Source organism: Triturus cristatus, chromosome 8 (assembly GCF_964204655.1).
Source record: "Triturus cristatus chromosome 8, aTriCri1.1, whole genome shotgun sequence".
In the NCBI taxonomy this organism is placed as follows: Eukaryota; Metazoa; Chordata; class Amphibia; order Caudata; family Salamandridae; genus Triturus; species Triturus cristatus.
Genome location: NC_140591.1, coordinates 106,009,784 through 106,035,844, shown reverse-complemented (window position 1 = coordinate 106,035,844; position 26,061 = coordinate 106,009,784). Strand labels below are relative to the sequence as shown.

At 43.9% G+C, this 26,061-nt stretch overlaps 1 protein-coding gene across 2 annotated transcripts in view; it reads left to right on the top strand.

Annotated features, from left to right (window-relative positions):
* Positions 1-26,061, top strand: part of LOC146801640 (uncharacterized) — a 121,556-nt gene that overhangs the window by 20,990 nt on the left and 74,505 nt on the right. For both annotated transcript variants that reach the window (XM_085621123.1, XM_085621122.1), the window contains exon 2: positions 7,850-8,658. In XM_085621123.1, the coding sequence (XP_085477249.1) occupies positions 7,858-8,658 (801 nt within the window). In that variant the 5' untranslated portion in view covers positions 7,850-7,857. The remainder of the gene's footprint in view (positions 1-7,849; positions 8,659-26,061) is intronic.

Below are 26,061 nucleotides of genomic sequence, written 5' to 3'. Positions count from 1 at the left end.
CTCATGACGGAACCGTTCCGTCATGACCCCGCCCGCGCTCGAACCCTTCAGCACCGCGGCGGAATTCGCCCAGCGCTGAAGGGGTTAATATTAATTTTCTAAGCAGTCACAGACCCCTTGCATAGACTTTGTGGAGCCCCTTGGGGCCTCGGACCACAGGTTAAGAACCATTGCCATAGAGCATAGCCTGTTTACCAGGGCTCCTTGTGTTCTTCCTTGAAAGCTTCTACAAATGCTCGCTTTCTGAAAAATGTGCCTTTAAAGTTTGTTCATATCTTGTCACATTTGCTGTATTACATTCAAAGGGAGAGGTCAAATGTCAGACTCTGTATTCCGAGGTTGCTTGGTCTTTACTTTTCTTTCTCTGACTTCAAAGTGAGAGGAGTTATGTGGCAATCCTGCTGGGTATCCATGTGAGACGAAAGGCTGTAGTATTTTACTTTTTCTAGCACATGATAAAAAGTAGATGTCTGTAAAGGAACTGCAAATATTTCTGAACATATAAGAATTATAATAGGACAAGTTAAGCATTTTTTTGTTATTCTGAAGTGTGCTGGAAACAAATATTCCAATACGATAAAAAAAAACTAGAAACACTTGGTGATGCCATTTCCACACATTGTGTATTGTATAGATTTATCAGTAAAACAGTATGCCAGTGCAAATGTAATGTCCATTTCTGTTGAAAATATATTATCTGTAATGCCAGTGCGCTATCACACCATGCATACTCTACTCATCTCCACTATACTCCAATCTATGACACAACACCCTTTGCCACACTATGACCCTCTAGTCCCCTATCTGCTACTCTACACCACTCCATGAGCCTCTTCGCCACCCAACTCTACGCCACTCTACTCTGTCACTCCATTCTGACACTCTACGTCACTCTATGCCAATTCACTCTACTCCACACTATGCTACTTTCCTCTATTCTACGACACTCCACTCACTCTACTGAACCTCACTCTTTGACACTCTGTGCCACTTTACTCCCCTCTACTCCATTCTAACACTTTACTCCACCCTACTCTACAACACAAGACTCTACTCCAACAATACTATACTCCTCTCCACTCTGACACTCTATACAGAACAGCAATCTACTCTAAGACACTTCACAACACTGCGCCAATCTATGCTACTCTATGCCACTTTACTCCATTCTTCTCCACTCCACTCTAACCCTTTCCTTTACTTTATAGCACTCCTCTCTAAGGCACCCCACGCTGACATTTTATTCCACTCTGTGCTACACAACTCTATGCTGTGCCCCTCTATGACCCTTCACTCCACTCTGTGCCCCTCCACTCTGACTTGGCACTCTTCTCCATGCCATTCTGAGCAACTCTACGACACTTCACTCAGACACTTTACTCCAGTCCATGCTATGCCCCTCTACTCCACTCTGACCCTGCATTCTACTTCACTCTACCGTACGACACTCTGCTCTAATCCATGCCACGACACTCTTTGCCACTCCACTCTATGCCACCGCTCTACTCAACACCACTCTCCTCTCCTCTACACCACAAATTGAACAGAAGCCACACTGGTGTAAAACTTGCCTAAATCATGTTGGCAAAGCTAACAGCTCTTGCATAGCCAAGACCTATTGGCTTTTCCAATGCTTGTCTTCCTATAAGAAAAACAGGGTTTCCCAAACAAAGCTCCAGGGCTGTATAAGATCCCAGGAGATCTGTATCTAAGTGAGATGGATGTCTGGAGCCCCTATTTTGCATTATGTTTTGATGCCATCATGTCGGGGGTGGGGGGGGCACCAATTGAACCAACCTGGGCAGGGGCTGAGTTAATATCAATCCATAAGAAAGGTCCCCCATTGCAGCCATCCAGTTATATGCCAATAAGCCTAATTGACAGCTCCCAGAAGCTGTTTAGTAAAATACTTCTTGTAAGGTTAAGGGAATGGATGGACGGCTGAGATTTTAACACCATTACAGGCGGATTTCTGGGAATGTACCAGCACCGTGGACCAGGTTTTTCAACTTCAGTTAATATTCTGGAAAACAGTGGTTCTGGCAGACAGTTGGCTCTATTTGGACAACTGGACAGGCTGATGGACCCATTCCCTGTAAAAGGAGGGGTAAGACTGGACTGTGATCTAGCCCCTACTCTCTGTCAACGACTTGAACCAATGCAATGGTGATGCCACATGTTTGGTAAGTATTAGGGCTCCTGCCTTAATGTTTGCCTTTGACATACATCTAAATCGCCTATGGAGCTACAAACAATTCTAGACTGTTCTGAGAACTTTTGCAGCCAGAGGGGCCTGGAAATCAATATGGTGAAAACCAAATACATGGTCCTAAACACCTGTCACTCCACAAGGTCTAACCACAAGCTGAAAGCCCTCCCCCCTAGGAACGTATACACACCTTTCAATACCTTGAGTTTACCCTCACAGAACCGCTAGATTGGCAGTGTCACATTAAAAGGTTTAGGCTTAAACTAGAGCAATACAACGGGGGTTGGCTAGAGTGGAATAGAGGTTCTCGCTTCACCCAGTTTCACCAGTGATTCAAATATACGAATAGCAGGCCTTTATGGCACAGAGCTCTGGGGTCATAAGGACTTGGCTAAACTGGTAATTGTGGAAAGTGATTCCTACGTCCGCACCCCTCTGCTTCCCCTTTGGCTAGATACGGGGCGTATCTCTGACTGGGTTAGAGTGAGACCAGTTCTATACTGTAGACTTATCTGGGCCACCCCTGAGCGCCAGTCTTATCGTGAGGGGTTGAAGGAAGTCCTGGGTATCTCTAGTTCAGGGAGTATACCTTGGATCAAGTATGTTAGAGAGACCATGGAAAAGATGGTGTGGGAAAATGTTGGGACATCCACAGGCCTCTGCCTAAATTAATGAATCAATCTTGAAGGAAAACTGAGCAGTACAAAATGAGTCCATTGCAGGCCCGACCTACTTTTGGCACTCTGACCGATTCCTTCCTTCTGATGAAGGAAGATTTTAAATTAGAACAGTTTCTTGATGCCATTCAACCCCCAACAACTAGGAAACTGTATTTCCAATTTCGGTACAGTACATCACCACTTGCCTCTTTTACTTCTAAATGGGCTTTGTTGGAAATGGCCCTTTTTGCAGGGTCATCCCTAAGCTTTTTGCCTTCCTCCTGGATTTTTCCTAACCTGTTTTTGTTGACTTTATGACTCTGGGCACTTTACCACTGCTGATCAGTGCTAAAGAGCATATGCTCTCCCTTTGTAAATATGGCAGTGAATTGGTATATCCCTGATTGGCTTATTTGGTTTACCTGTTAGTCCCTAGTAGCGTGGCCTGTGTGTGCCCAGGGCTGGTAACCCAAATGCTGCTGGTGGGCCTGCAGCGCTGGTTTGCGCCACCCACAGAAGCAGCTTGTAAAGTGTGTCTCAGACCTGCCACTGCAGTGTCTGTGTGCAGTCCAGAACTGCCATTTTGGCTGTGAAGTGCACCCACTTCCCAGCCCCTGAACCTTCCCTTGGCATCATGTGAGTCACCCCTATGGTAGGGTGCATTGTATGTTTAAGGTAGGACATGCTCTGATGTGTGTAGCATGTCCTGGTAGTGAATTACACCCAATTTCGTTTTTCACTACTGTAAGACTACCTGTTCTCCATAGGTCAGAATGGGCAATTTGACTATTATATTCTATAGTCCTAACTGACCCAAATAACATGGTAGAAAAACGAATTTAGTATGCCTGAGCTCAGAATATTAAAATAAATCTTTTAGTGAAGTTTATTTTTATATTCTGTGTTTGAAAATACCACTTTTAGAAAGTACGTATTTTCTTGCCTAAGCCTTCCAGTGTGCTCTGCTGTTATGTCTATTGGCTGTCTGGTTTTGGAGGGACAGGGCAGGCTGAGTCAGACCTGGGTTGAATAGAGAGATCTGCATTGGAGTATGGGGAACGGTAGCTCCTGGACCTTAATAGGGCTGTGCCTGGCAAGGTGAATGCTGGCTCCACCTCCCACTGTGCGCCTGATGGCAGACCCCCTCTTTCTGAAAGGAAGGCTGCAGCCTGGTAAACAAAGTGCTCCAGGGCTGGGCAGAACTGGTTCTGTCTGGGTTCAGTGACTTGTAGCTTCTGAGAACAAAGACTTTTGGGGTATAAATATCTGTGCTGAAACCCCTACAATTTGTATTGCTCCTGGACAACAAGAAGAACATCTGTCCGTGTAACTGAAGGAATCTGCAGGAGAGGACTGTCCTTGTGCTTGTGTGCTGTTTCTTGGACAGGCCTGCAGTGGTTACTACTGGGCTTGGAAGAAGAGGAAAAAGACTTTGAAGGAACTTTTATTTTTGCTACAGCAATCACCCAAGGGCTAGAAGAGAGCTAGCCTCCTGCAGGAGTCTCAGGCACATCAGACTCCACCACCAGCCTCCTGTTTCCTCCCAGCGAAGATTTCTATCTGCAGGTGAGGCTCCTGTGAGTTCCAGGGCCTCTAGTTCTACTGTGGAGAAGAGTGCTGAAAATCGTCGCTAACGCCTGTTAGCGAGCCGCCACAGCTGAAGAGCGTAAGGAAAATCATCGCGTTGCTGCCGCTGAGTGCTCGCTACCGGAGATAATCGCATCGCCTGTCTGCGGGCTGCCAAAGGCTCGCTAACCCAAAGATTATCGCATTGCATGTTTACAGGCCTCAAAGCGCTCGCTAACCAAAGATCATCGCATCGAGTTCATCGCTTCACGACATCGCAGCGCGCACGCCGAGCATTTGCCATTTTCATCGCATCAGGATTGTCGCTCCCTCGCGGGCACCATTTCTTTTCATTGCAACAAGATCGCACACGCAACAGGCTCGGCGCATCATCCTCCCTTCGCGGCAAGGATTTCATCGCATCGCCGGCTTAGCGTGTAGAAGTTTGTCGCTTTGTCCTGCACACAAATCAGCACATCCTCCTCCCTTTCGGCAAGGATTCAACGCATCGCTGGTTAGCGGAAGGAAAATCATCGCTACAACTCCTTAGCAACATTTTGGTTGCTTTGCTACAGAATTCAGGTATCTTGTGAGTAAAAGGGTCGCAGAGACCACTGCCTTGAACTGAACTCCTCTTTGCACACTTTGAACTATTTTTGCAGCCTTTCAAGAGTAACCCTATTTTCTAGTATTATGGATTTTTACTGTTATTGGTCTTGTGTTAAATCTATATATAAAGATACTTATTTTTTATAACTACTTGTGTGGTGTCCCTTTGTAGTGTTCTTCACTGTGTTACTGTGTATGGTCATAAATGCTTCACACACTGCCTCTGAGATAAGCCTAACTGCTCGTGCTACGTTACCACAGGGTTGAGCAGGGGTTATCAAAGGGTGTAGCCCGCTTACTCTGACTTAGGAAGAAGGGTCCCTACTTGGACAGTGGCCAGCCATTGCCAACTAGAGACCCCCATTTCTAACAGGCTTGCACTCCTGAGCCAACCAGGTGGGCTTACCCCTCTTGTGGGAACAGTAAGGAAAGTGATGAACACGCTTTGTTCTTCTGTCCAGCCAAACGAAACCAAAGAAAATGGATAGTTTGAGTTTGTCGGAACATAGTTGTTAGGAAATCTGCAGATGCCCTTCGAATTCTGAAGTCTCCGAGTCTGTAATGAGGCAGAGTTTGGTCTTTGCTATTTCACGCTATCAGTTGATATGGAGGAGTAGGCAAAAGGTGAGCCTGCGGCCAATCTCCCCAGATACTCACTGGGCCCTCCCTCAAGCCATACCTCCTCGAAGCATTTAGCACTTTCTTATTTAGAGGAGGTTTGAGTGAATCGATTTTATGGATGTGACTTACACTGTAACAACAAGTTTGAAATACATTTTAACAGACGTTTTTTGATGTGCTTTGTATTTTATTGGATTTTTTTTTTTTTTTTTAAATTGATGTTATCTGGATATGTATTTTAACTGTGCTTGTACGGCAGACTGCCAAAATAAAGATTTGTTTTTCATAAAAAATTATTTATCTGTTATTGTTCGGTTAGTAGAACTCCTCAGCAAAATAAGATATTGAGCACCTGACCTGGGGGCCAGTCCTGAACTGAAAATTAAGGATTTAAATAAACTTACAGACTTAACGTTGTAGTAATCAGGTGAGACCTCTCCTAAAATATTAGCTCGTGTAGGTCAATGGCAGCAAGAAAGGGATTGTTTGACTGGGGTTTCTCCCTTCCCTGCCGTGGATTATGTAATGCATTTTCAATGTGTCCATTTTAATAGTGACAAGAACTGCCTAATAAATTGTCATTAATGAAATGAAGTAATAGGAGATTTATTGCCCTGGAGAAATCACCATTGGGTGAGTCTTTCTATTTGAGTTCAAATCCAGTTAAGACTAAACTTTCTCTTTTGACCCCTACGGGCCTCCAAATCAACGCAGTATCCTCATCCTCTTTCCACACGCTCCACCTACTTCATAAGACTTTCAGATGACTCCCCACAGAATCCAGCAAGACTGTCACCAACGCGCTCATCACCAGTAAACTTGACTACAGCTACTCCCTCTACACCGACGTCACCCAGAAATGGCTCCGAAAATTAAAGAATGTCCAAAACACCACAGCCAGACTGGTCCTCGACATCTCCGCTGCAACCACATGACACAACACCTCTGACAGCTCCACTGGCTCCCCATCAACAAGAGAATTGCCTTCAAGCTCCACACACATGCCTACTTAGATCTCCGTGACACAGGACCTAAATATCTGAACCAGTTCCACACACCCACCACGCCACTCTGCTCTTCCCAACTCGCCCTCGCCTCCCCCCCACGGATCCACAAGACCAGAACCAGAGGAAGATCCTTCTCCTACCTCACCACCAAGACCTGAAACACCCTGCCCCTCCAACTCGGGCAATCTGCATAGTTGACACAGTTCAGGAAGAACCTCAAGACCTGGCTCTTCGACTGAAACCCTCGTAGGTGAGTAGCCCGCTTTGCAAACCACTGATTGATTGAGGGGCACCTAATTGCAAAATGATGACTGTATGGTATGGTTTTGATGTATTAAAAGTTTGGTTCTATTGTGAATTTATGAGTACCACAGTGTTCGGGCCCTGCATATGGTTTTATTAAGGTAATTATTATTGTACGTTTAAGCTATGTATTGAGAATTATTAGCGTTTTATGTTAATATTATGTAATTATCCTTTCCGCTAGATGTTTTCTGAAAATCTGTGGGAGATAAAATCATTTTATTGTCCTGAAGAAGGTGGTTTTGACTAATATATTCATCGAAATGCGTCGGCGTATAAATTTGTTGAATCTGCTGTACACTGGGAGACCTTACATGATACGGTCATGGATCCCTGTTGATACCAATAGCAGGCTGAATTTTTTATTGACTATTTGATGTTTTAATTGTACCCCCTTGAGTTATTGTTTTGTTTTTGAAAAGGTGGTTTATGTTTTTGATTTATTGGATCATTATTTATTGAGCGGTGTATGTGTTTTAATGCATCTATGATATTTGGATACTAAGCACAAAATATATATCTATTTTTATAATTGTTTATATATGTATTAAAGAATTATTATTTTTCTCATTTTGTGTGGTGCCCATTTATGGTGAGTAAGTGGTTTTTCATGTAGCTTGTTTGTGTGGCAAGTTGAGTATTATGTGAAACTTTTGATGTTTATCCCAAGGAGAACGTTGTTGAATTTACTGTTAAGTGATACCCTGTCCCCTTGACGTGAGGGGTCCCTCTCTTGGTGAGATTTGAAAGGATGTGGCCATTAAGATCTTTGTCTAAAACTATCTGCTTCTCTTTTTGCCAGAACGCATATTTATCGATGGTGAATAGCATTGGCACAAGCAAGCACACTATTTAATAGTTCTTTTCTTTTATAGGCAACTTCATGGATCAAAAGAAGCGGAAAGGAGGTGCTGAAAAATTGCGGGACAAGAAGAGAAAACTAGCTGAAGAGGATGCAAAAGAAAACAGAAAAATATTGGAGATGTTTACTGCATTACTAGCGAAAAGGTCCCGTGTGCATGTTGGTTTCTGTCAATCCCAGGGATCTATGACCTCAAGTGAAGTCACAGAAACAACAGAAAAGACTGACACTGTAACCTTACATGATGCCTTACAGAAAGTAGACATAGACGAAATGGCAGAAAGGCAGGTAATTGTTCAGGCAGTGGAAGCAGCCGCTGTATCTGCAGTTTTGCTGAAGAAATTTAGCAGTTCAGAGTCAAGGCACTTGAATGTGGACAAAAGTCTGAAAGACGATGATCCACCAAAGGTTGACACTTATTTTGAACGTCCAAAACCTCAACAGCTCTCTCAGTTTTTCCAACATCATCCAATCCAGCCTACTCAAAACTTGCCATTTGATGGAAGATTGGCATTTTGGAGAAAAGATGAGGTCAGACGACACTGGTTGAGTTATTCTATAATCCAAGAAGCCCTTTTTTGCTCAGTTTGTTTGGCGTTTAGCAGAAGTGGAGAAAGTGGCCCATTCCTCATTGGTATGAAAAACTGGAAACATGTTTATCAGCGAATAGAAGAACATGAGAAGAGCAAACATCATCATCGCTGCACACAGTCGTATGTGATGGCATTCTCTCGTATCAACATAAACTGTGTCTTCTTTAATCAGAAGACAGTACCATCTGCTGAGTTGGACACGATTGCCCCAAAGGAAGCCCCACAGGACGTAAGTATGATTAGTAAATCAATTTTAACAGTGGTGAATTAAGGGAATCGATTTTAAATTCTGTGTGTCTTTGCTTTAGCATGGACTTTCATCTAGGTGTATTACTTTATAAATGCAGTCTTCTTCAAAGGTGCCATACTATGCATGTATGCATTTAGGCTGATGGTAGAAAGTAACAAATACACAATTGTGTTTTATTTTTTTTAATATCATAAATGAACTTCAGTGTTCTCCTGAACCAAAGGTTAAAAGGTGCTTAGACTAAAAATGAATGGACTGAGAATCTTTACCCCAAAGAAACTCTCCTTATGGCATTACCAAGTGTAGACATTGACATCTGAGCTATGAGTAGTAGCATTTTGGGCTCCAATCAAACCGTAGATACATACAAAACCATCTGACCCCATAAAAATAATGAATAATACCATTCCCTGAAACCATATGTGTTGCATCACCTTCCTAACCTTTCAAGCCTTCCTCAATGGATGAGTTTCACTCCATTAAAACACCTATGTCATACCCATAAAGCTTCTCAAAATACATAATACTCTCAGGACTTCTGTCTGGGTTTGCTTGTAATCCTGTTTCTGACAGAAATGTAAGTCCCTTCTGCTTCCTTGTTGTACTGGACTGCTCTTCGGCATTAACCACGTGCCCCCAATAGTTTTAGATGAGGTGTGTTAGGTGGTACATTTTAAACCGGGTTGGTTCTGTAACACTGGTTAAAACTGGAAATGATTTACTAACCATTTGCCTTGCTCCCCTGTTTTTCAACAATAATTTATGTAGGTTGGCAAGTGGTTCACTACCAATAATGTTGGTCTAAACTGGACAGTATTTGAATACCCCTTAAAAAGGAATTTGGCTATTCTCAATGGATTTGTAGGTCTTTGTTACATAGAGCATGATTTGCCTTTATTTGAAAGAACCATTGTTTCAAATCCACAGCTTAAACACAGAGTAGGCTTTGAACCAGCCCCTTGTTCATGACTGGATGGCTTTGTTCTCCGTCTCTGGTGTCTGCTTTTGATTAGGTGGCTATCCTTCCTTTTCTATTTGTTCCTTATGGGAACATTTTGGTCTCGCAGTATTCTGACTGGATGAGTTCTACCCTTGCTATACTAGTTTAATGGAGCTCATATTGTGCATATGTTGTGTGTTTCCTTGCTCTCTCATCCATCTCCTCAGTTATGTTTTGTACAATGGCCTGACAGCTACAAGGACTCTCTGCTTTCTATTGTCCACACACCTTGTTTAACTTTTTTTTCTTTCTTTTAATATGCCAATCTAACATATTACCTTTCCTATCAAATTCTAAAATCCCCTGATAGTACATTATTGCTATTCCTGAAAAACACACTTCAAAATACATTGTCAGTTTCCACAGTACACAGTTGTTGGAAAGATTTTCCATTGCATCTCGACTGGACAACACTACAGCAAATCTAGGCAGATGTCTGCATGTACTGGCAGTTGTCTCCAGCTTAGACTCATGCTAGGCTGAACTGGGTATTTGCTATTCCGTGCTAAGTTGCCTGCAAGGATTGTGCAGGTTTGGCCTATATGCAGTGACTCACTTGGCTTATCCGGTGGGACTTGCTGCAGCTATTCATAAATATTAAGAGGCCTATTACGATGGCGGGATCGGAAAACGGGACCACCCGCCATGGTTGCGGCGGTCGCGCAAGTGGCATGAGGATGTGCCCGCCAGACTGGCGGGCGCATCCCGCATTTTAAACATTGCGGAGAGCGGTGCTGCAAGCAGCACCTGCTGCATGTGTAAAATGCATGTTGTGCATTTGAATGCACAACGTGGCAGGCACCGCGCGGTGCCTGCCACCTTGTGCATGCAAATGCAGGGGGGGTACCATAGGTACCCCACCATGGAAAGGCCATTTTCCGCCACAATGATAATATGGATTGCTTTTCTGCGCCCCCCCCCCCCCCCCCGCCATCCCAATGTGGCGGGGGGAAGTAATGCGGTCAGGAGATTTTGGCGGGTGGATCGCTACCGCCCTGAGTTTGTCCATTAAATTCACTTCCTATTTTGTGAATATTGCTTTGTTTTCCTCTGATCTGATGCCACTACTTGACTTATGATCGAAACAAAAAGAGTCTGCTATCTTCCAGGTTGGGAGTCTGCACAATTCCTTCAGTTCATGGACACGGGCATCAAACAATTGCTCAGGCCAATGAAAAGATTTAAAAAATATACTTGCTCCTTTAACTGGGTGTGGACTTTTAGAAAATATTTTTTCAAGGATCAGAATACTTCAGGAATCTATTTGTTCTGTAAACTAAAAAGAAATGTGTCCCTTTTGGAGCCAAACTTTTTGCTCATAAATTATAGCAGCATTCTTCTTAAAACAGCTGTAATAACCGTGTGTTTGCTTATGTCAGGGATCACATTAAATCCGGGTTTGTATTATAGCGATGCTCTGATATTGCCACCTTTCTATAAATCACCGTACAAGGGCTGGATGCAGGTAGGGAGCAGTGATTCAAAGCTTTCAATGCCTTGACTCCGTGCACATACATGTCTAAATGTATTAACCAACTCCTCACCAATCTCATCCCACATTGGAGCTCGGTGGATATTTACTCCTTGCAAGGGCAGGAGTAGAATATTTTTCAGGGTGGAAAAATACCGTTGTAGAGAGACTGAATTTGCAGGCAGCATATTTTCACACAAGCAAATATAAGCGGGTATTCTTGCTTTTCCAAAAATGGGATTCACAAAAGTTTGTTAGGAGTACGATTCAAGGTTTACTTTTGTAAACTCTAGTGGATTTCTGAAAGTCATAAATCTGCACCAATGATAGGATATATATTTGTGGGTTCACTTTTGTAACTGTCTTTAATAATTGGGCTACTAATGTACAGTCATATTGCCTGTAGTAGTTTTACTGTGATTTTTCATAAATTTGTTTTTTAAGTGTTGGCATGCATCAAACACATTTTGCTAAATGATGCCTCACATAAATGGTAATTAGAGTTGCACAATAGTTTAGCAAGTCCAAGCTAAAAAAACATTTGTTGTGTATATTTTATTATTAAAGCAGACAATTGCCAATTTTGCTTTCAGACTTTTTCGTGCATTTGTATATCATCAGGGAGCGTCTTCCTGAGAGCACTATCAGTATCCTCAAATTGTTAAATTGTGCAGAGATGTACATATTTTACGTGCTGGAACCATTGTCAGTAATGGAAGGTGTGCTTATTGTTCAATGCATTTTCTTGCAGTGCACACCCTAAAAGTAAAGGCTTGCATTAATAAATCATATGTACAACTTATAGATATGGATAGAAATCTTGCCTTGGTGGTAGACAATCCTTTTTCGATGATCCATTCTGTGGTATTCTAAACTGGCGGTCAAGTTATTTGTTCTACTGCAGTTTAATTCTACTCAGTAAACCTAATTCTTGGTCACACAAAAAAATTCTTCTGATGCGAGTCTACATCTATAACTTTGTTACCAATGCAGTGTGTCTAAAAGAATAAATGCTGATAATGAGCTTAAATTGTGGTGCTACATGCTTCCCTGCTATTTTTGTTATACATCTCTGATAATCCTGTGTTATGTTGGCAATCTCTTATTAGGTCAAAACCAGATCAGTGGGTCTACCTCCATCATCCTGCTTCTTTAAACCATTAGCTGCTGGGCCTCCCCTTTCTCCTCCCCTCCAGCGCAGAGCTAATTTCTGGCCATTTGGAGTAGTTTGCGCTTGGGTCTCCATTAACTTTTTTCCACATAAGGTATCCAAATGTGCATCCTTTTTTTCCAGCACCTTGGGGATTCTAAAGGTACTCGGGGTTCATCGATTCCCCTGGAGGGGACCAAGAAAATAGGCAATAAAACAACATATTGACTTTTTTGAGGAAACATAGGAAAAAAGTGCACCAGATAAAATTGTCTGTTTCTCCTACAAAGGGCATCGATGAATCGATTTATGGTTTGTTGTACAAAAGTCGCCATCGTCCCAGCTTTCAGGAACGTGCAGAGCTGAATTGACAAAAACGAACTTTGTACCTCAGTTTGGGCTTTTTCAAAGAGGTAGCCCATTTGTCCTATTTCTGTTTTTTTATTTTTATTTTTTTATTTTTTTTGTGTTCTCAACCTACTTCCAGTATGTGGTGGAAACCGGTGTGAAACCCAGGGGTGATCCAGGAAAGCTATAGATTTCAGGAAAGTAGACAATATTACGAATTCAGCAAGGGGTCATATATGTAGATCCCTCAAGGTTTTCCCCAAGGAAAATGACTGCAGAAATAAAAGAAAAAACATTGAAAATAAGTAGGAAAAAACTGCCATTTGTGACCACTTTTTAGGTCTCGCTGAGCCAGCGCGCATGCGCCGCTTGGAGAGACATTTAGTAGGTGACTTTTCAAAGTGCTGCTCTCTTGCGACAAGGTTGAGTTCATGCGAGCGTGCACGCGCGCAGCCGGCAGCTTTCAGCCCCATGGCTTTCCTTTGCCTGCGTGCACCGCATCGCACACCACTCGCCAGCCTACTTTTGCCGTTGCGGCGCCCACGCTTGTTGTTCTACGGCACCTCGCTCATGTTTTAGCACGGCGCCCTAATATGTGAATTTTATTTGTAACTTTACCGTGAATGTGCGCCGCGGCTCATGTTTTAGCCAGTGCCCTTTTTTGTGTGTTTTTTTTTTTTATTTCTTTGGCCTGCCGTTGCTATCTCCCTGCCGCCGCCGCCACACTGCTGCCAGTCTGTCGTCTAGCAGCTCCCCCAGCGACGGCAGTGGCTTCATCTTCGTGCAAGGATCCAGACCCTTTTGCAGCGTGACACTGGACTCCCCCATGCCACATTCTGCCTGCCGACGGTACTGCCCTACATCAATATGGGCCACAGGTCCCCAGCGCTTGGCCAACCCGCGCCTGCCCAAGATCAGTGTTTTAGGGCGCCTCATTTTATGTGTTAGCACAGCCCCCATAGATATATATATATATATATATATATATATATAATCTTTTTAACTTTAATAGGCCTGTTTTAGCCAGGCACCCTTTTTGGTGTGTGTTTTTTTTTTTTTTTTTTTTTTTTTTTTTTTTTAATTACCTTAGCCTGCCAAAGATCAGTGTATCAGGAAGCTTGCACACCGAACCGGCACTTCCTCATCACTTCCCGTCGGCCAACATCAACCCCCATGCCCAGCCTGCACAGAGGACTACACTGCCATGGGACTGCCCTCGCACTTTGACCCCGTGGTGCAGCCACAGGACAATGTTCTTGCAACGGAGGTCACCCACAGCCTGGTGCAGGTATGCAGTACAGGGACCTGAAGGCAAGTGGCATTGCAGAATAAAAACTGACATGCTACAGGCTTTATTTAATTTATTTATTTGTTAGCACTTTTATATAGCACAAACTTTACCTGAAGGTATCGGATCGCTTTACGTCCGCACCAATTGCATTACAGACAGACACAAGTCTTGAATTAAAGAGAGCAGGCATGCACAGGGGGGGGAAAGAGGAGGGTGCCGGGGTTAATTAAGTATGTGGTAAACCACAGTAAGTGTTTGATGAATTGAGTAAAACTTCAAAGACTAAATGTGGGACTCCAGGGTGTGCTTGTACTTGTGTTCCCTGGTTCTGCAGTGCACTACTTGAAGAGCACGCAGTTAAACCCATCATGCAGGATTGACAGCGCCCTCCGAAATTTATTTATAAAGGGCTGCGTGGATGGTTGTAAAAAAGCTACCATATATTAGCAAGCATTTACAATTCAATAGGTTTCGCATTTGCAAGACTACGCAGCTCTGTGGCGCTTACTGGATGTACCTAATGGGCTAGTTGGACTCTACGGACCCTCAGGATTGAAGGGGAATTATTTCCCAAATTAAAACGCGCCACAGGGCGTGTTTGCACAGTGGTGAAGGGAGGGGATGGAGTAGGAAAGTGGCTCTATATATGCTGGATCGAAGTATAATCAGCCGAACTACGAATTCCGATTTACTCACCTATTATCAGGAGAGCTCTCAGTGCTGCATCTTTGAGCTCAGTACTGATCCTGATAAGTAATTCTAACCGTACTTACCAGTAACTTGAATTTCCTTCCATAGGCGAACATTGACTGGTTTCACTTGGAAATTCTTCTAAGTGTGGGATTTTGGAACTTTAAAATATTCATCTAAAATCAGCCGAACTACGAATTCCGATTTACTCACCTGTTATCAGTTGAGACCTCAGTGCTGCATCTCTGAGCCCAGTACTGATCCTGAAAAGTAATTCTAACCGTACTTGCCAGTAACTTGAATTTCCTTCCATAGGATATCATTGCCTCCCACACCTGTTCCTGTTTAATAGCACTCCCGTGAGTCATTGAGCTGACGAGCTCGTGGATGAAGCACCCGCATGCCTGTGAGAGGTACCTGACCTAAGAAAGATGTTGGCAGCCTACTCAGCAAACCTCACATTTGAAAGACTGTAATCTCTAATGATGACGGTTAAGGAACCAGAAACACGTGTCTAGAGATCAGCACTATCTGCACCAACTGTGGCGGAACACTCTTGAAGCAAGTAACTGAAACTGCATTTACCACAATGCCAAGGGCGAACCTTGCTGGGAGGTGAAGCGGTGTGCTCCCACCCTTGTTCCTGTTTAATAGTACTCCCGTGACCATGGAGAGACCTCAGTGCTACATCTTTGAGTCCAGAACTGATCCTGGAAAGTAATTCTAACCGTACTAACGGAAATTCTTCTAAGTGTGGAGTTTTGGAACTTTAAAATATTCCTCTAAAATCAGCCGTACTACAAATTCCGATTTACTCACCTGTTATCAGTTGAGACCTCAGTGCTGCATCTTTGAGCCGAGTACTGATCCTGAAAAGTAATTCTAACATTTATAAATTCACCCAGGCACTCTCCTTGCAGTACTCTAATCATTCAGTCAGTATCCAAGTACTCATGCAGCGAGCCAGGCATTAGCACATGGACTGCCTCAAACCCCTATCCACTATGCATGCTGTCCCCTAACTAACCAACACACTTATAGTTCTGCACTTATACATTCAACAAAAAAAAAACAATATTTCAGTTTCAATATTTTAAAAACACTTTTATTCTCATTTATATTAAAAATATATAATGTAATTTAAAAAATAAAATATGTAAAAATAAAGAGTTAAACTGTAGAAAATCAGTATAAAAAAAATACATATAACTATTATTACATTTAAAAACTATCATTTAAAAAACCATCGAAATTCACTGAAAAAACCATAGGTTTCAGATATATATATATATATATATATATATATATATATATATAACCTACTGGCAGTCGCCAGTAGGTAGTTATAGTTGGGACCTATTTTCCATAGGAAATCCGCAACATTCTATTTGGAATAACGTTGGCGCAGATTGATGAATCTTCGCAAAATTTTCCAAACTTTTGGCCAGCTCCGGTCCACTCCTATCCTGAAAATTTCACGGTGATTCGTCAAGCAGGGGGCGAGGAAAAAAGGGGGTCCGAAAACGCGTTTTGCCCATGCATTTTCCCATGCGACCTGTTGACGCAGCTAAAGCCCAAACTGCTGAACGGAATTACACCAAATTTGGCAAAGAGGTAGTCCTCAGTTCAGACTCGTGCCTTTTGCTTAAATGGTGTAAATCCGTTCAGTAGTTCCTGAGAAAATTAGAGTTAAAAAGATAGATATATCTGGGTGGAGCCTAACCACACATCTCATCGTGACATCTGATTGGCTGTCAGTACTTCAACCAAGAAGTGTTGGCAGCCATCTTGGGACCAATATACATGATAGCACCTCATTAAAAATAATTTGTTGATGGTACCATACTCATTTTAGGAATTGTGGTGTGTTCTAAGGTGATTTTACCATGTGAAAAAGCCTTCTACTGTGATATCATGAATCATGTTTGAGAGAGAACTATTTTCTCATGCTTTTCCCACAGAGGTTTGGAAGATGATCTATAAGCTAAACTGTGAGCATATTTTCTGTAAATTCACATTATCTTTCTCAGTCATGTGAGAATGAAGTCTGACATTCTCAGTAAAACATGTACATCCAACAAGGGTAGAGACTGTCAGTTGATTCCTTTGTGTTCTACTGCAGCTTCCCAGAGTGTTCTAAAGAACAACTAGAGCGCTAACAGTCCTACTTATGACAAACGTATTGCACACCTGAAGCCATCTTGATTGGAATAAAGTGGTAACTCTTAAAACATTTAATTTAAAAAGGAACAAAATGAGGGGGTTCATTTTGGCATAGAAAGTATGATTAGTGCTGCAGAAAGAAAAATTAGGGCACATTTTGACTTCTGAAATCCTCTTTTATTTCATTAAAAAATTCTGACATGCAGACTGAAACATGCACTTTCAATACCAGCAGCAGACTTCCCTGGTGAGCAGTAGCTTTACTACAGTGATCTAATAAGCAACTAGAGTGCTAACATTCTGAATTTATGGCAAATGTGTGACACATCTGAATGCCTTCTTGTTGGAATCAAAGTAAAAATCTGAAAGTATTTCCTACTGAGGAGACCGTAGTAAATTAGGAAACTTCATAACAAATAAGTCTCCCAAAATGGCCACCAGAGACAAAAGAGCCCAAATGTAGCCCAATGACAGAAGTGTGCAAAACACTTATTTTTTGTGTATTTGCAGTTTTATGTAGTGCAGACTTGTCGGGTATTGGAGTGCTTTACATGAGCATTGATTACATCACACAAGATCAAATTCATTTTGGTTGTAGACATGGGGAGATTAAGTGATTTGACCAGAATCACAGAATGTTGAGCTGAAGCAGAAACTCCAACCTGGTTCCCCAGTTGCAAAGTCTGCAGCTCTGGAAGTAACACCACATCCTCTCCCCTAAGTGCAACATTTAATCAAGTGGTCAACTGGATAAAAAAACATAAAGATTACAAATAATTTAAAAGTTCTTTGTCGCTATTTGAAAACTCAGAAAATATGTCCTCGTTTTAGTTTTTTAGAGCACTAACCATAATTTTGATGCAAATAAGACCCTCTCATATATGTAATTTCTAAAGGAAATGCTCTAGGTATTACAGTTTTGATTACATCAAGATGACGTCAGGCGTTCCACACTTTTGTAATAAATATAGAATGTTAGCAATCTAGTTGTTCATTGGGATACTGTTGAGAGGCAGAGGCCAGGGGCACGGACTCTGAAAATTGAAGGCAGGTAGGAAAGTGCAGAGGCAACAATTTGACCACACTGGGCAGGCAGGAAGGGCAGTGGCCGCACAAGACTATGGAGGGCAGTGGAAAGGGGGGCAGGGGCAACAAACCAACAATACAGGACTGGCAAGAGAGGCTGTGGCAATATAATAGACCATTGTAGGCAGAAGGAAGAGGCAGTGGTAGTACAACCATACATGCCAACAGACCCATTTCAGCCAGGAAACGTCCAATATTTTTAACTCAAATGGGCTTTATTTGATCTGTCTCCTGTCTACAATCTCCTCTTTTTCAATGTAACTCAAAGGGGAAAATCAATACCCCAGTTTTAAATTTCAAAATCTCCCTCTTACCAAGTTCAAAATGTTTGCAAGTATGGTACATTGGATCATGGCAGGCAGGAGGAATTGGGATAGGGACATGGACTCTGATAACAGAGGACAGGAGGGACATGACGAGGTGCACCAAACTGACCCTACAGGGCAGGCATCAGGGTTTGCAGCAGCACAACACACCACACAGGGCATGCAGGACGGGAGTGCAGCACAGCAATCCATAGAAAGCAATAGGGAGGGGACAGGACCATGCACATGGACAACAGAGAACAGAGGGGAAAGAGGCAATGGTAGCTAGCTGACCATAATGGACAGACAGGAGAGAAAGCTGCAGCATAACAGACCATAAAGGGCAGGATTGACGGATCAGGGGCATTACAATGGAACAGACCAGCCAGGAGGGAGGGAATAGGGGTCTGCACATGGAAACAGAGGGCTGGGGGCAAGGGGGCAGGGCAGGAGCAGCAAGATGACCATGGAGGTCAGGCAGGATGGGCACTAGAAACAAGACACACCATGGAGAGCAACAGTGAGACTATGATGGCATACACACAGACCATGGAGGGGAGGGGGTCAGGGGCAGCTAGCTGACCACACAGGGAAGGTGGGAGGGGCCATGGCAGCACAGAAGACATGCATGGCAAGCGGGAGGGTTAGTGGCAGCACAATGGCTATGATGGGCAAGAAGGAGGGTGCAGGGGCATGCACAATGGACCATGGAGGATAGAAGGGAGGGTGAGGACCTGGGCACAGACAAGAGAGTTCAGGGAAAGGGGCCTCACAACAGACCGCGCGGGGCAGGCAGGAGGAGCAGTTGCAGCACAACAGACCAGGGAGGGCAGAAGGGTGTGGCAGTAAAATGGACCATGGAGGACAGGAGGAAGGGGATAGGGGCATGGCATGTGGACAGGCAGGGTGTGTCAGGGCTGGTCAGATAGGTACCAAGACACAATTGCCTGCCCCTACTTTCAAGATCAATAGAGGCTACACAGTTCTACATTCCCCTAGGGGTTGGTCGCAAAGGGTGGCCAAGTATTTCCATCGCCATTTCCTGACAGAAGAGTTCCATCAGGAAGAGCGCACATTTACAGGTTAGCGGTCTAGTCTTTTTGCCCCTCCTGACGGTTCCGCTACTTCGTGCGCGAGCGATTAGAATGCTGCGCACTTCAACCGTCGCATCAGCGGAATCAACAGCGTTTCCAGTCAGCTCCACAAGAACCCTTCTGACTCCTGCATTTTCTTCTGAGTTCCTTCGCTCGCATTTGTAGTCTGGTTCCTGCGAGGAAGAGCTCTATTTGAATACCTGGTGTCAGGTATTGTTTTTTCCCACTAAACCTCCACCGGAGTTATCGGGCTACCTTGAACTTCTGATTTGGGTAAGCTCGTTTTATCTCTTCATTGTTCCTGGGTCGCAGTTATCAAAAAGACTTTCAAGTGATATTGTAACCAGTTGGATTTCACAGCAGCGAACAATTTTAGAACTACAGTGTTTATTTTCCTGAGACAACCTCTTAAGCTTTCAGGCTTCGCCAGAGGAGCTTTTCTTTCCTAGTTCTTGTTGGAATATTTCCTGCCAATTTGAATGACATTTCACCTCAGACGGTGAACGCTCAGCTGATAGTTGTTTCATCAAGTGGATTTCCATTTCTTCAAGGGGCGCAGTTGAAACTAGAAATATTCTAGCAGAGACCTACCTTTTTAGGTGAAAGTAAATATAGATATATATATGTGTATTTGAACTTATCTGCGTATCAGCATTTTTGCCCCAAAATACAAGTTGTTCAACAGCAAGAAGAGCAAGAGCACTTGAAGACTTCTATTACTAGTTACCCTCCAAGAACTGACAACGAGGAGTTGCTAGACCACTAGTGAGATTTAGAGAAAGGCAAATGTCCACACATTCACAGGTAACACTGAGTCTGGATGGGAAGCGGGATGGTCTATAGTGTCCGGGAAAAGAAAAGATAGAAGTGTGCTAATCTCTGCTCTCTGTTACAGGTGGTTCCTTCCATTCCCAACGAGTAGAAGTGAGGACACCAGTGTGGCAGTCTCTCTTGTTTGTCGTCCCATTCCCCTTTCCCCCTCATCTCTGAAGCCAGCTTAGACTGGGGTTAGAGTTGTCGGGGAGTTGGGAAATTAACTTCTGGACCGATCCTCAGCGGTACGGCTCCTGCGGAACAAGGAATTCCAGGTACTGATTCTTGACAGGGTGGAAGTGGCAGGGACAGGTTACAGTCATCTGACAATGCTAGGCAGGTGGGAGGGGAGTGGCAGCTCAACAGAACACACAGAGTAGATAGGAGTGGCAGGTCCATGGAACATGGTGGGCAAAAAGGATGGAGCAGGGGCATGCACAAAGACATCGGAGAGCAGGGGGAAGGCGAATGGGGGCAGCAAGCTAAGCACAGAGGCTAAGCAGGAGGGCAATGATGGGCCATATAATTGGGCAATGGGGGGCAGGAGGAGTGGACTGGTACATCATGCTAAATGGAGGGTAGTGGCAGCACATCACACCATGCATGGCAGGAGGGAGGAGGTTAGTCCATGGATTCATATAATAGAGGATAGGGAGGAGGTGGATGGGGCAGCAAGCTAACTGTTCAGAGAAGGTGGGTATTAGGAACTTTATTGTTTTTAAAATGTGCGTCTGTGCGAACTACTTAAAATATGAACAAGTATGCAGCATAATCTCACTTTTATTCAGGAAGAAGAGGACGTTTGTGACTGTGACTCCGGGCTCACTTGGTAGAAACACCCCCTCACCTTCCACCCCCATCGCAAAATGTAATGCCCGTGAAAAGGGTAGGTGGACGCAGTGTTATATAGAACATAGTCCTGAGAGCACGATTGAAAATGAAAACTAGATCTAGTATATGGTATAAACTATGCACCAAAAAATGTTTGTGCGCAATGACAGATTCATTGGAGAGCGCGAGATAGCACAGGCACTAGCGCGTGCTATGCACCTTGGAGTGTAATATGCACAGCGCTGTGTTTTGTAACCTAACTAGTCTCTAAAGTTGTAATATAAAATATGTGCTGGGGAGTGTAACGTTGCATATGCACTGCGACAAAGATATGGATCCCAGATTGTAATATGTATGGCATAGCGCTGTGCGTTATAACCTAGGCAACGAGGAAGGCACGTTAGATGGGGCAATATAACCCGTGCGAAGGCAAGTGTGGCATGACATATTCACGGGGTGGTGTTACAGTGCACATGAGCTAGAGAGTGTCATAGCATACGAACTAGCTGGTGGAATACAACACAGAGGTGTGTGGCACTCGGCGGGCACTGGTGGGTTAACACGGCATTGGGCTCAGCCAGGAGCACACTGTGACTCTCAAGTGAGGTTCGTCTCCTTTCCAGAGAATAAAATAAAAAGTATTACACATCCGGCGTTGGATGTGTGTTTTATTAACAGTGAGGGGGGTTTCTTGCATAGTTTGTTCGATTTATTTATTATTATTTTTTTTGGGGGGGGGGGGGGGTCGAATCCCCTTTGAATGGCTTGGTGTGCGTGTGTATTAAATGTGCCCGTCCATAGCTACCCATGTTTGTATAAATAAACGACAGGGGTGTCTACTTGGAGAGTACCCACCGGCGGGGGCGCCGGGATTAGGCACGGTAGGGCGGCAGACACGTCGGAGCTTCACTAGCGGTGTAAATGCATTCCACGTGGATTCATTGTATGCATAGACGCCTTTTAATGAATATCACGCAAATCGTCATGGTGATAGGTACATACTGTTTGTCCAGCATGTCCTAGGTGTTTTTATAAATATATATTTTTTTAAATAATAAAAAACAAAGGCCGGCCCCGTGGGATGGGGTCCCTGGGGCCATAAGTGGCCTGAGAAGGGGGACAACGCAGCCCCCCCCTCCTAAATATTTTTTTTTTAAAAAGGCCATGACCCGGGGGTTGGGGTCCCTGGGGCCGATTAAGGCCTAGGGAGGGGGGCCTCGCTGTCCCCTTCCAAATTGATTTCTTTCAACCAAAAAAATTAGGGTGCAGGCCCTGGGGGATGGGGTCCCCAGGGCCAATAAATTAGAAAAAAAAGGGGGGCCACACACTTCTTCAATAAAATAAATAAAAGACCGGCATCACGCCGGAGGCCACGCCCCCTCCTTGCAGCACTCTGCAAACGCGCCCGCTGGCCAGTTGTAAGTTGGGGAATTAATTCCCCTTCAATACTGAGGGTCCCTGAGGGCCAACTAGCCCAAAAGGTATCTCCAGTATGCGTCAGGGAGCTACGTTGCAGACCGGTGTTCTGAGGCCACACCCCTTTTTACACCTCTATGCAACGCAGCTCTGTGGCACTTACTGGAGGTACCTAGTGGGCTAGTTTGACCCTAGGGACCCTTAGGATTCAAGGGGACTTAATCTCTCAACTTAGAACGGCCACAGGGCACGTTTACACAGTGGTGAAGGGAGGGGACGGGGCCTGAGGTGACGTGTGTAAACACGCCCTGTGGCACGTTTTAAGTTGGGGAAATAACTCCCTTTCATTCCTGAGGGACCCTGGGGGCCAACTAGCCCACCAGGTGCTTCCAGTAAGCGCCACTGCTCTGCGTAGGTGGTGCAGACCGTGCCCCTTTCTACACCTCTCTGCAATGGCGCTTACTGGACGTACCTAGTGGGCTATTTTGCCCCTAGGGACCCTCAGGATTCATGGGGACTTAATCTCCCAACTTAAAATGGCCACAGGGCGTGTTTACACAGTGGGGAAGGGAGGGGACGGGGCCTGAGGTGACGTGTGCAAACACGCCCTGTGGCGCGTTTTAAGAGGTAGTTTTAATCTCCTGCCCTATTATATACTAGGGGCTTACAGAGGAGGTCATGCTTATCACAGGGGGACCCCAACGCATAGTGTTCCCTAGTGTATGTAGGTGTTTTCACTGTATTCTGAGTGTCTTTTAACATAGCACTGGCTCTAGGACTGGTTAGTCAGACTCCGTTACCACCAGTATCCATCTAAAAAAGTTGAGGGTACAGGATGATTTTCCAACAAGGCTTCTTTCTGCTCTTCTGTTTGTTCTTTCTGCACGTTATCCTTCTTCCTGCACTTTTCTTCGTCTTTGAGGACTTCTGTTGCTTCTTACTGCATTTCTTTTTTTTCTTTCTGTGCGTTTTTTCTTCTTTCTTCACATGTCCTATCTCTATAGGCATAGTTAGAAATTAGCATTTAAAAAAACATTTGAAATTCACTGAAAAAACCATAGGTTTCAGGGGCGTTATAGTTAGCTGGACTTTTCACTCGTACAAAACCATTGAAATTCCCCCGTTCTAGTTAGTTCAGCTAACTATAACTCGCGTGCCCGCAATGCACTGCTGATGACGTCACATATTACATCACTCATGACATGGTCAGTGACATCACAGATGACATCACTGATGACATCATCCTTGTGATAGAGTGGCAGACCTCCTCTCCCCCTAATATAACCTTTGATAAACACATTCAAAAATAGAAACTAAAATTTTCAAAACAATGGACATACCAATACCAGTTACAACAACCTATTCAGTAATTCTAAGATCCACATGCACATCCACTCATTCCCCAACAGTCCTATACAGTCACTCATACATGTACTCACTCATCATATGTACTCATACACCTATACATCCTGTTACACAATGCCACGCATCCATAGTTACTCACACACATAGTCACTCATGCTAATAAAGAATCAAACATCCATTTACTTGCATATACAGTTATACACACACCACCACACTTACTTCTACAGAAACTTACACATACTTAGTCTTTTAAACAATCACTTATAGAAACACATACTTATTCATACAGGAACTCTTCCAATCTCTCACTCTCACATATACTCACTTATATACGCCAATAGTCACATATACTAGTTTAAAACATGTGTAGTTACTCATAAAGACACTATTGAGACAGTCATTCACTCACTAACACACCCATGCACACACTCATCCACCCGTACAGTCCTGCACACATGCTGTCTTCAACACATACAAACGGTGAGTCACTCATTCATGCACCTATGCACCTATACCCCCCACCGAACCATACAGACATCAGACACTTATACTGATACTCAAAAAACCAACTAATAACCTATATAGACACTCATGTAGCTACTCACCAACCCATGCAGCCACTTATACACAAAGTGAGAGACTGATACAGATATTTACATATTTAAACATTACTCACTAAGCCATGTATTCACTAATACACTTGATCAGTCAGTTATACAATCAATTTTTCAAAAACAAATCATCCATTTAGACACTTGTATACCCATTTATTCTTCCATCGACCTTGAGATATACATATATAAAACATATGTAATTTTCAGAAAAACACACATTCACTGGAGGATGTCATCAGTGATGTCATCAGTGGTGTCATTTGAGATGTCATCAGTGATGTCATCAGTGATGTCACTGACCATGTCATGAGTGATGTAATATGTGACGTCATCAGCAGTGCATTGCGGGCGCGCGAGTTATAGTTAGCTGAACTAACTATAACGGGGGAATTTCTATGGTTTTGTACAAGTGAAAAGCCCAGCTAACTATAACGCCCCTGAAACCTATGGTTTTTTCAGTGAATTTCGAAGGTTTTTTAAATGCTAATTTCTAGCTATGCCTACAGAGATAGGACATGTGAAGAAAGAAGGAAAAACGCACAAAGAAAAAAAAGAAATGCAGAAAGAAGCAACAGAAGTCCTCAAAGACGAAGAAAAGTGCAGGAAGAAGTATAACGTGCAGAAAGAACAAACGGAAGAGCAGAAACAAGCCTTGTTGCAAAATCATCCTGTACCCTCAACTTTTTCAGACGGATACTGGTGGTAACGGAGTCTGACTAACCAGTCCTAGAGCCAGTGCTATGTTAAAAGACACTCAGAATACCGTGAAAACACCTACATGCACTAGGGAACACTATGCGTTGGGGTCCCCCTGTGATTAGCATGACCTCCTCTGTAAGCCCCTAGTATATTATAGGGTAGGGAATTAAAACTACCTCTTAAAACGCACCACAGGGCGTGTTTGAACCCGTCCCCTCCCTTCCCCACTGTGTAAACACGCCCTGTGGCCGTTTTAAGTTGGGAGATTAAGTCCCCTTGAATCCTGAGGGTCCCTAGGGTCCAACTAGACCACTAGGTACCTCCAGTAAGCGCCACAGAGCTGCGTTGCAGAGAGGTGTAAAAAGTGGCACGGCCTGCACCACCTCTCTGCAACGCAGAGCAGTGGTGCTTACTGGAAGCACCTGGTGGGCTAGTTGGACCCCAGGGTCCCTCAGGATTGAAAGGGAATTATTTCCCCAACTTAAAAACGCGCCACAGGGCCTGTGGGCGTTCTGAGTTGAGAGATTAAGTCCCCTTGAATCCTAAGGGTCCCAGGGTCAAACTAGCCCACTAGGTACCTCCAGTAAGCGCCACAGAGCTGCGTTGCATGGAGGTGTAAAAAGGGGCGTGGCCTCAGAACACCTGTCTGCAACGCAGCTCCCTGGCGCATACTGGAGATACCTGTTGGGCTAGTTGGCCCTCAGGGACCCTCAGTATTGAAGAGGAATTAATTCCTCAACTTACAATTGGCCAGGGGGCGCGTTTGCAGAGTGCTGCAAGGAGGGGGCGTGGCCTCCGGCGCAATGCCGGTCTTTTATTTCAGGGGTGTGGAATTTTCCAAATAATCTAGTTGTCCAAGGGACAAAATGCCACTGAGATCTACATGTCCTGTAAAATCCACTTGTCCCACCTACCCCCGTTCCACATCAAACCTAAGGGCTCCGGCTGACAGAGAAACATTAATATATTTTTGCTTTATTAAAATCAGTAAACCATTCAATGCTGTGCAATAATAATGCTAAAGGAAAACTTGTCAAGCGATATTA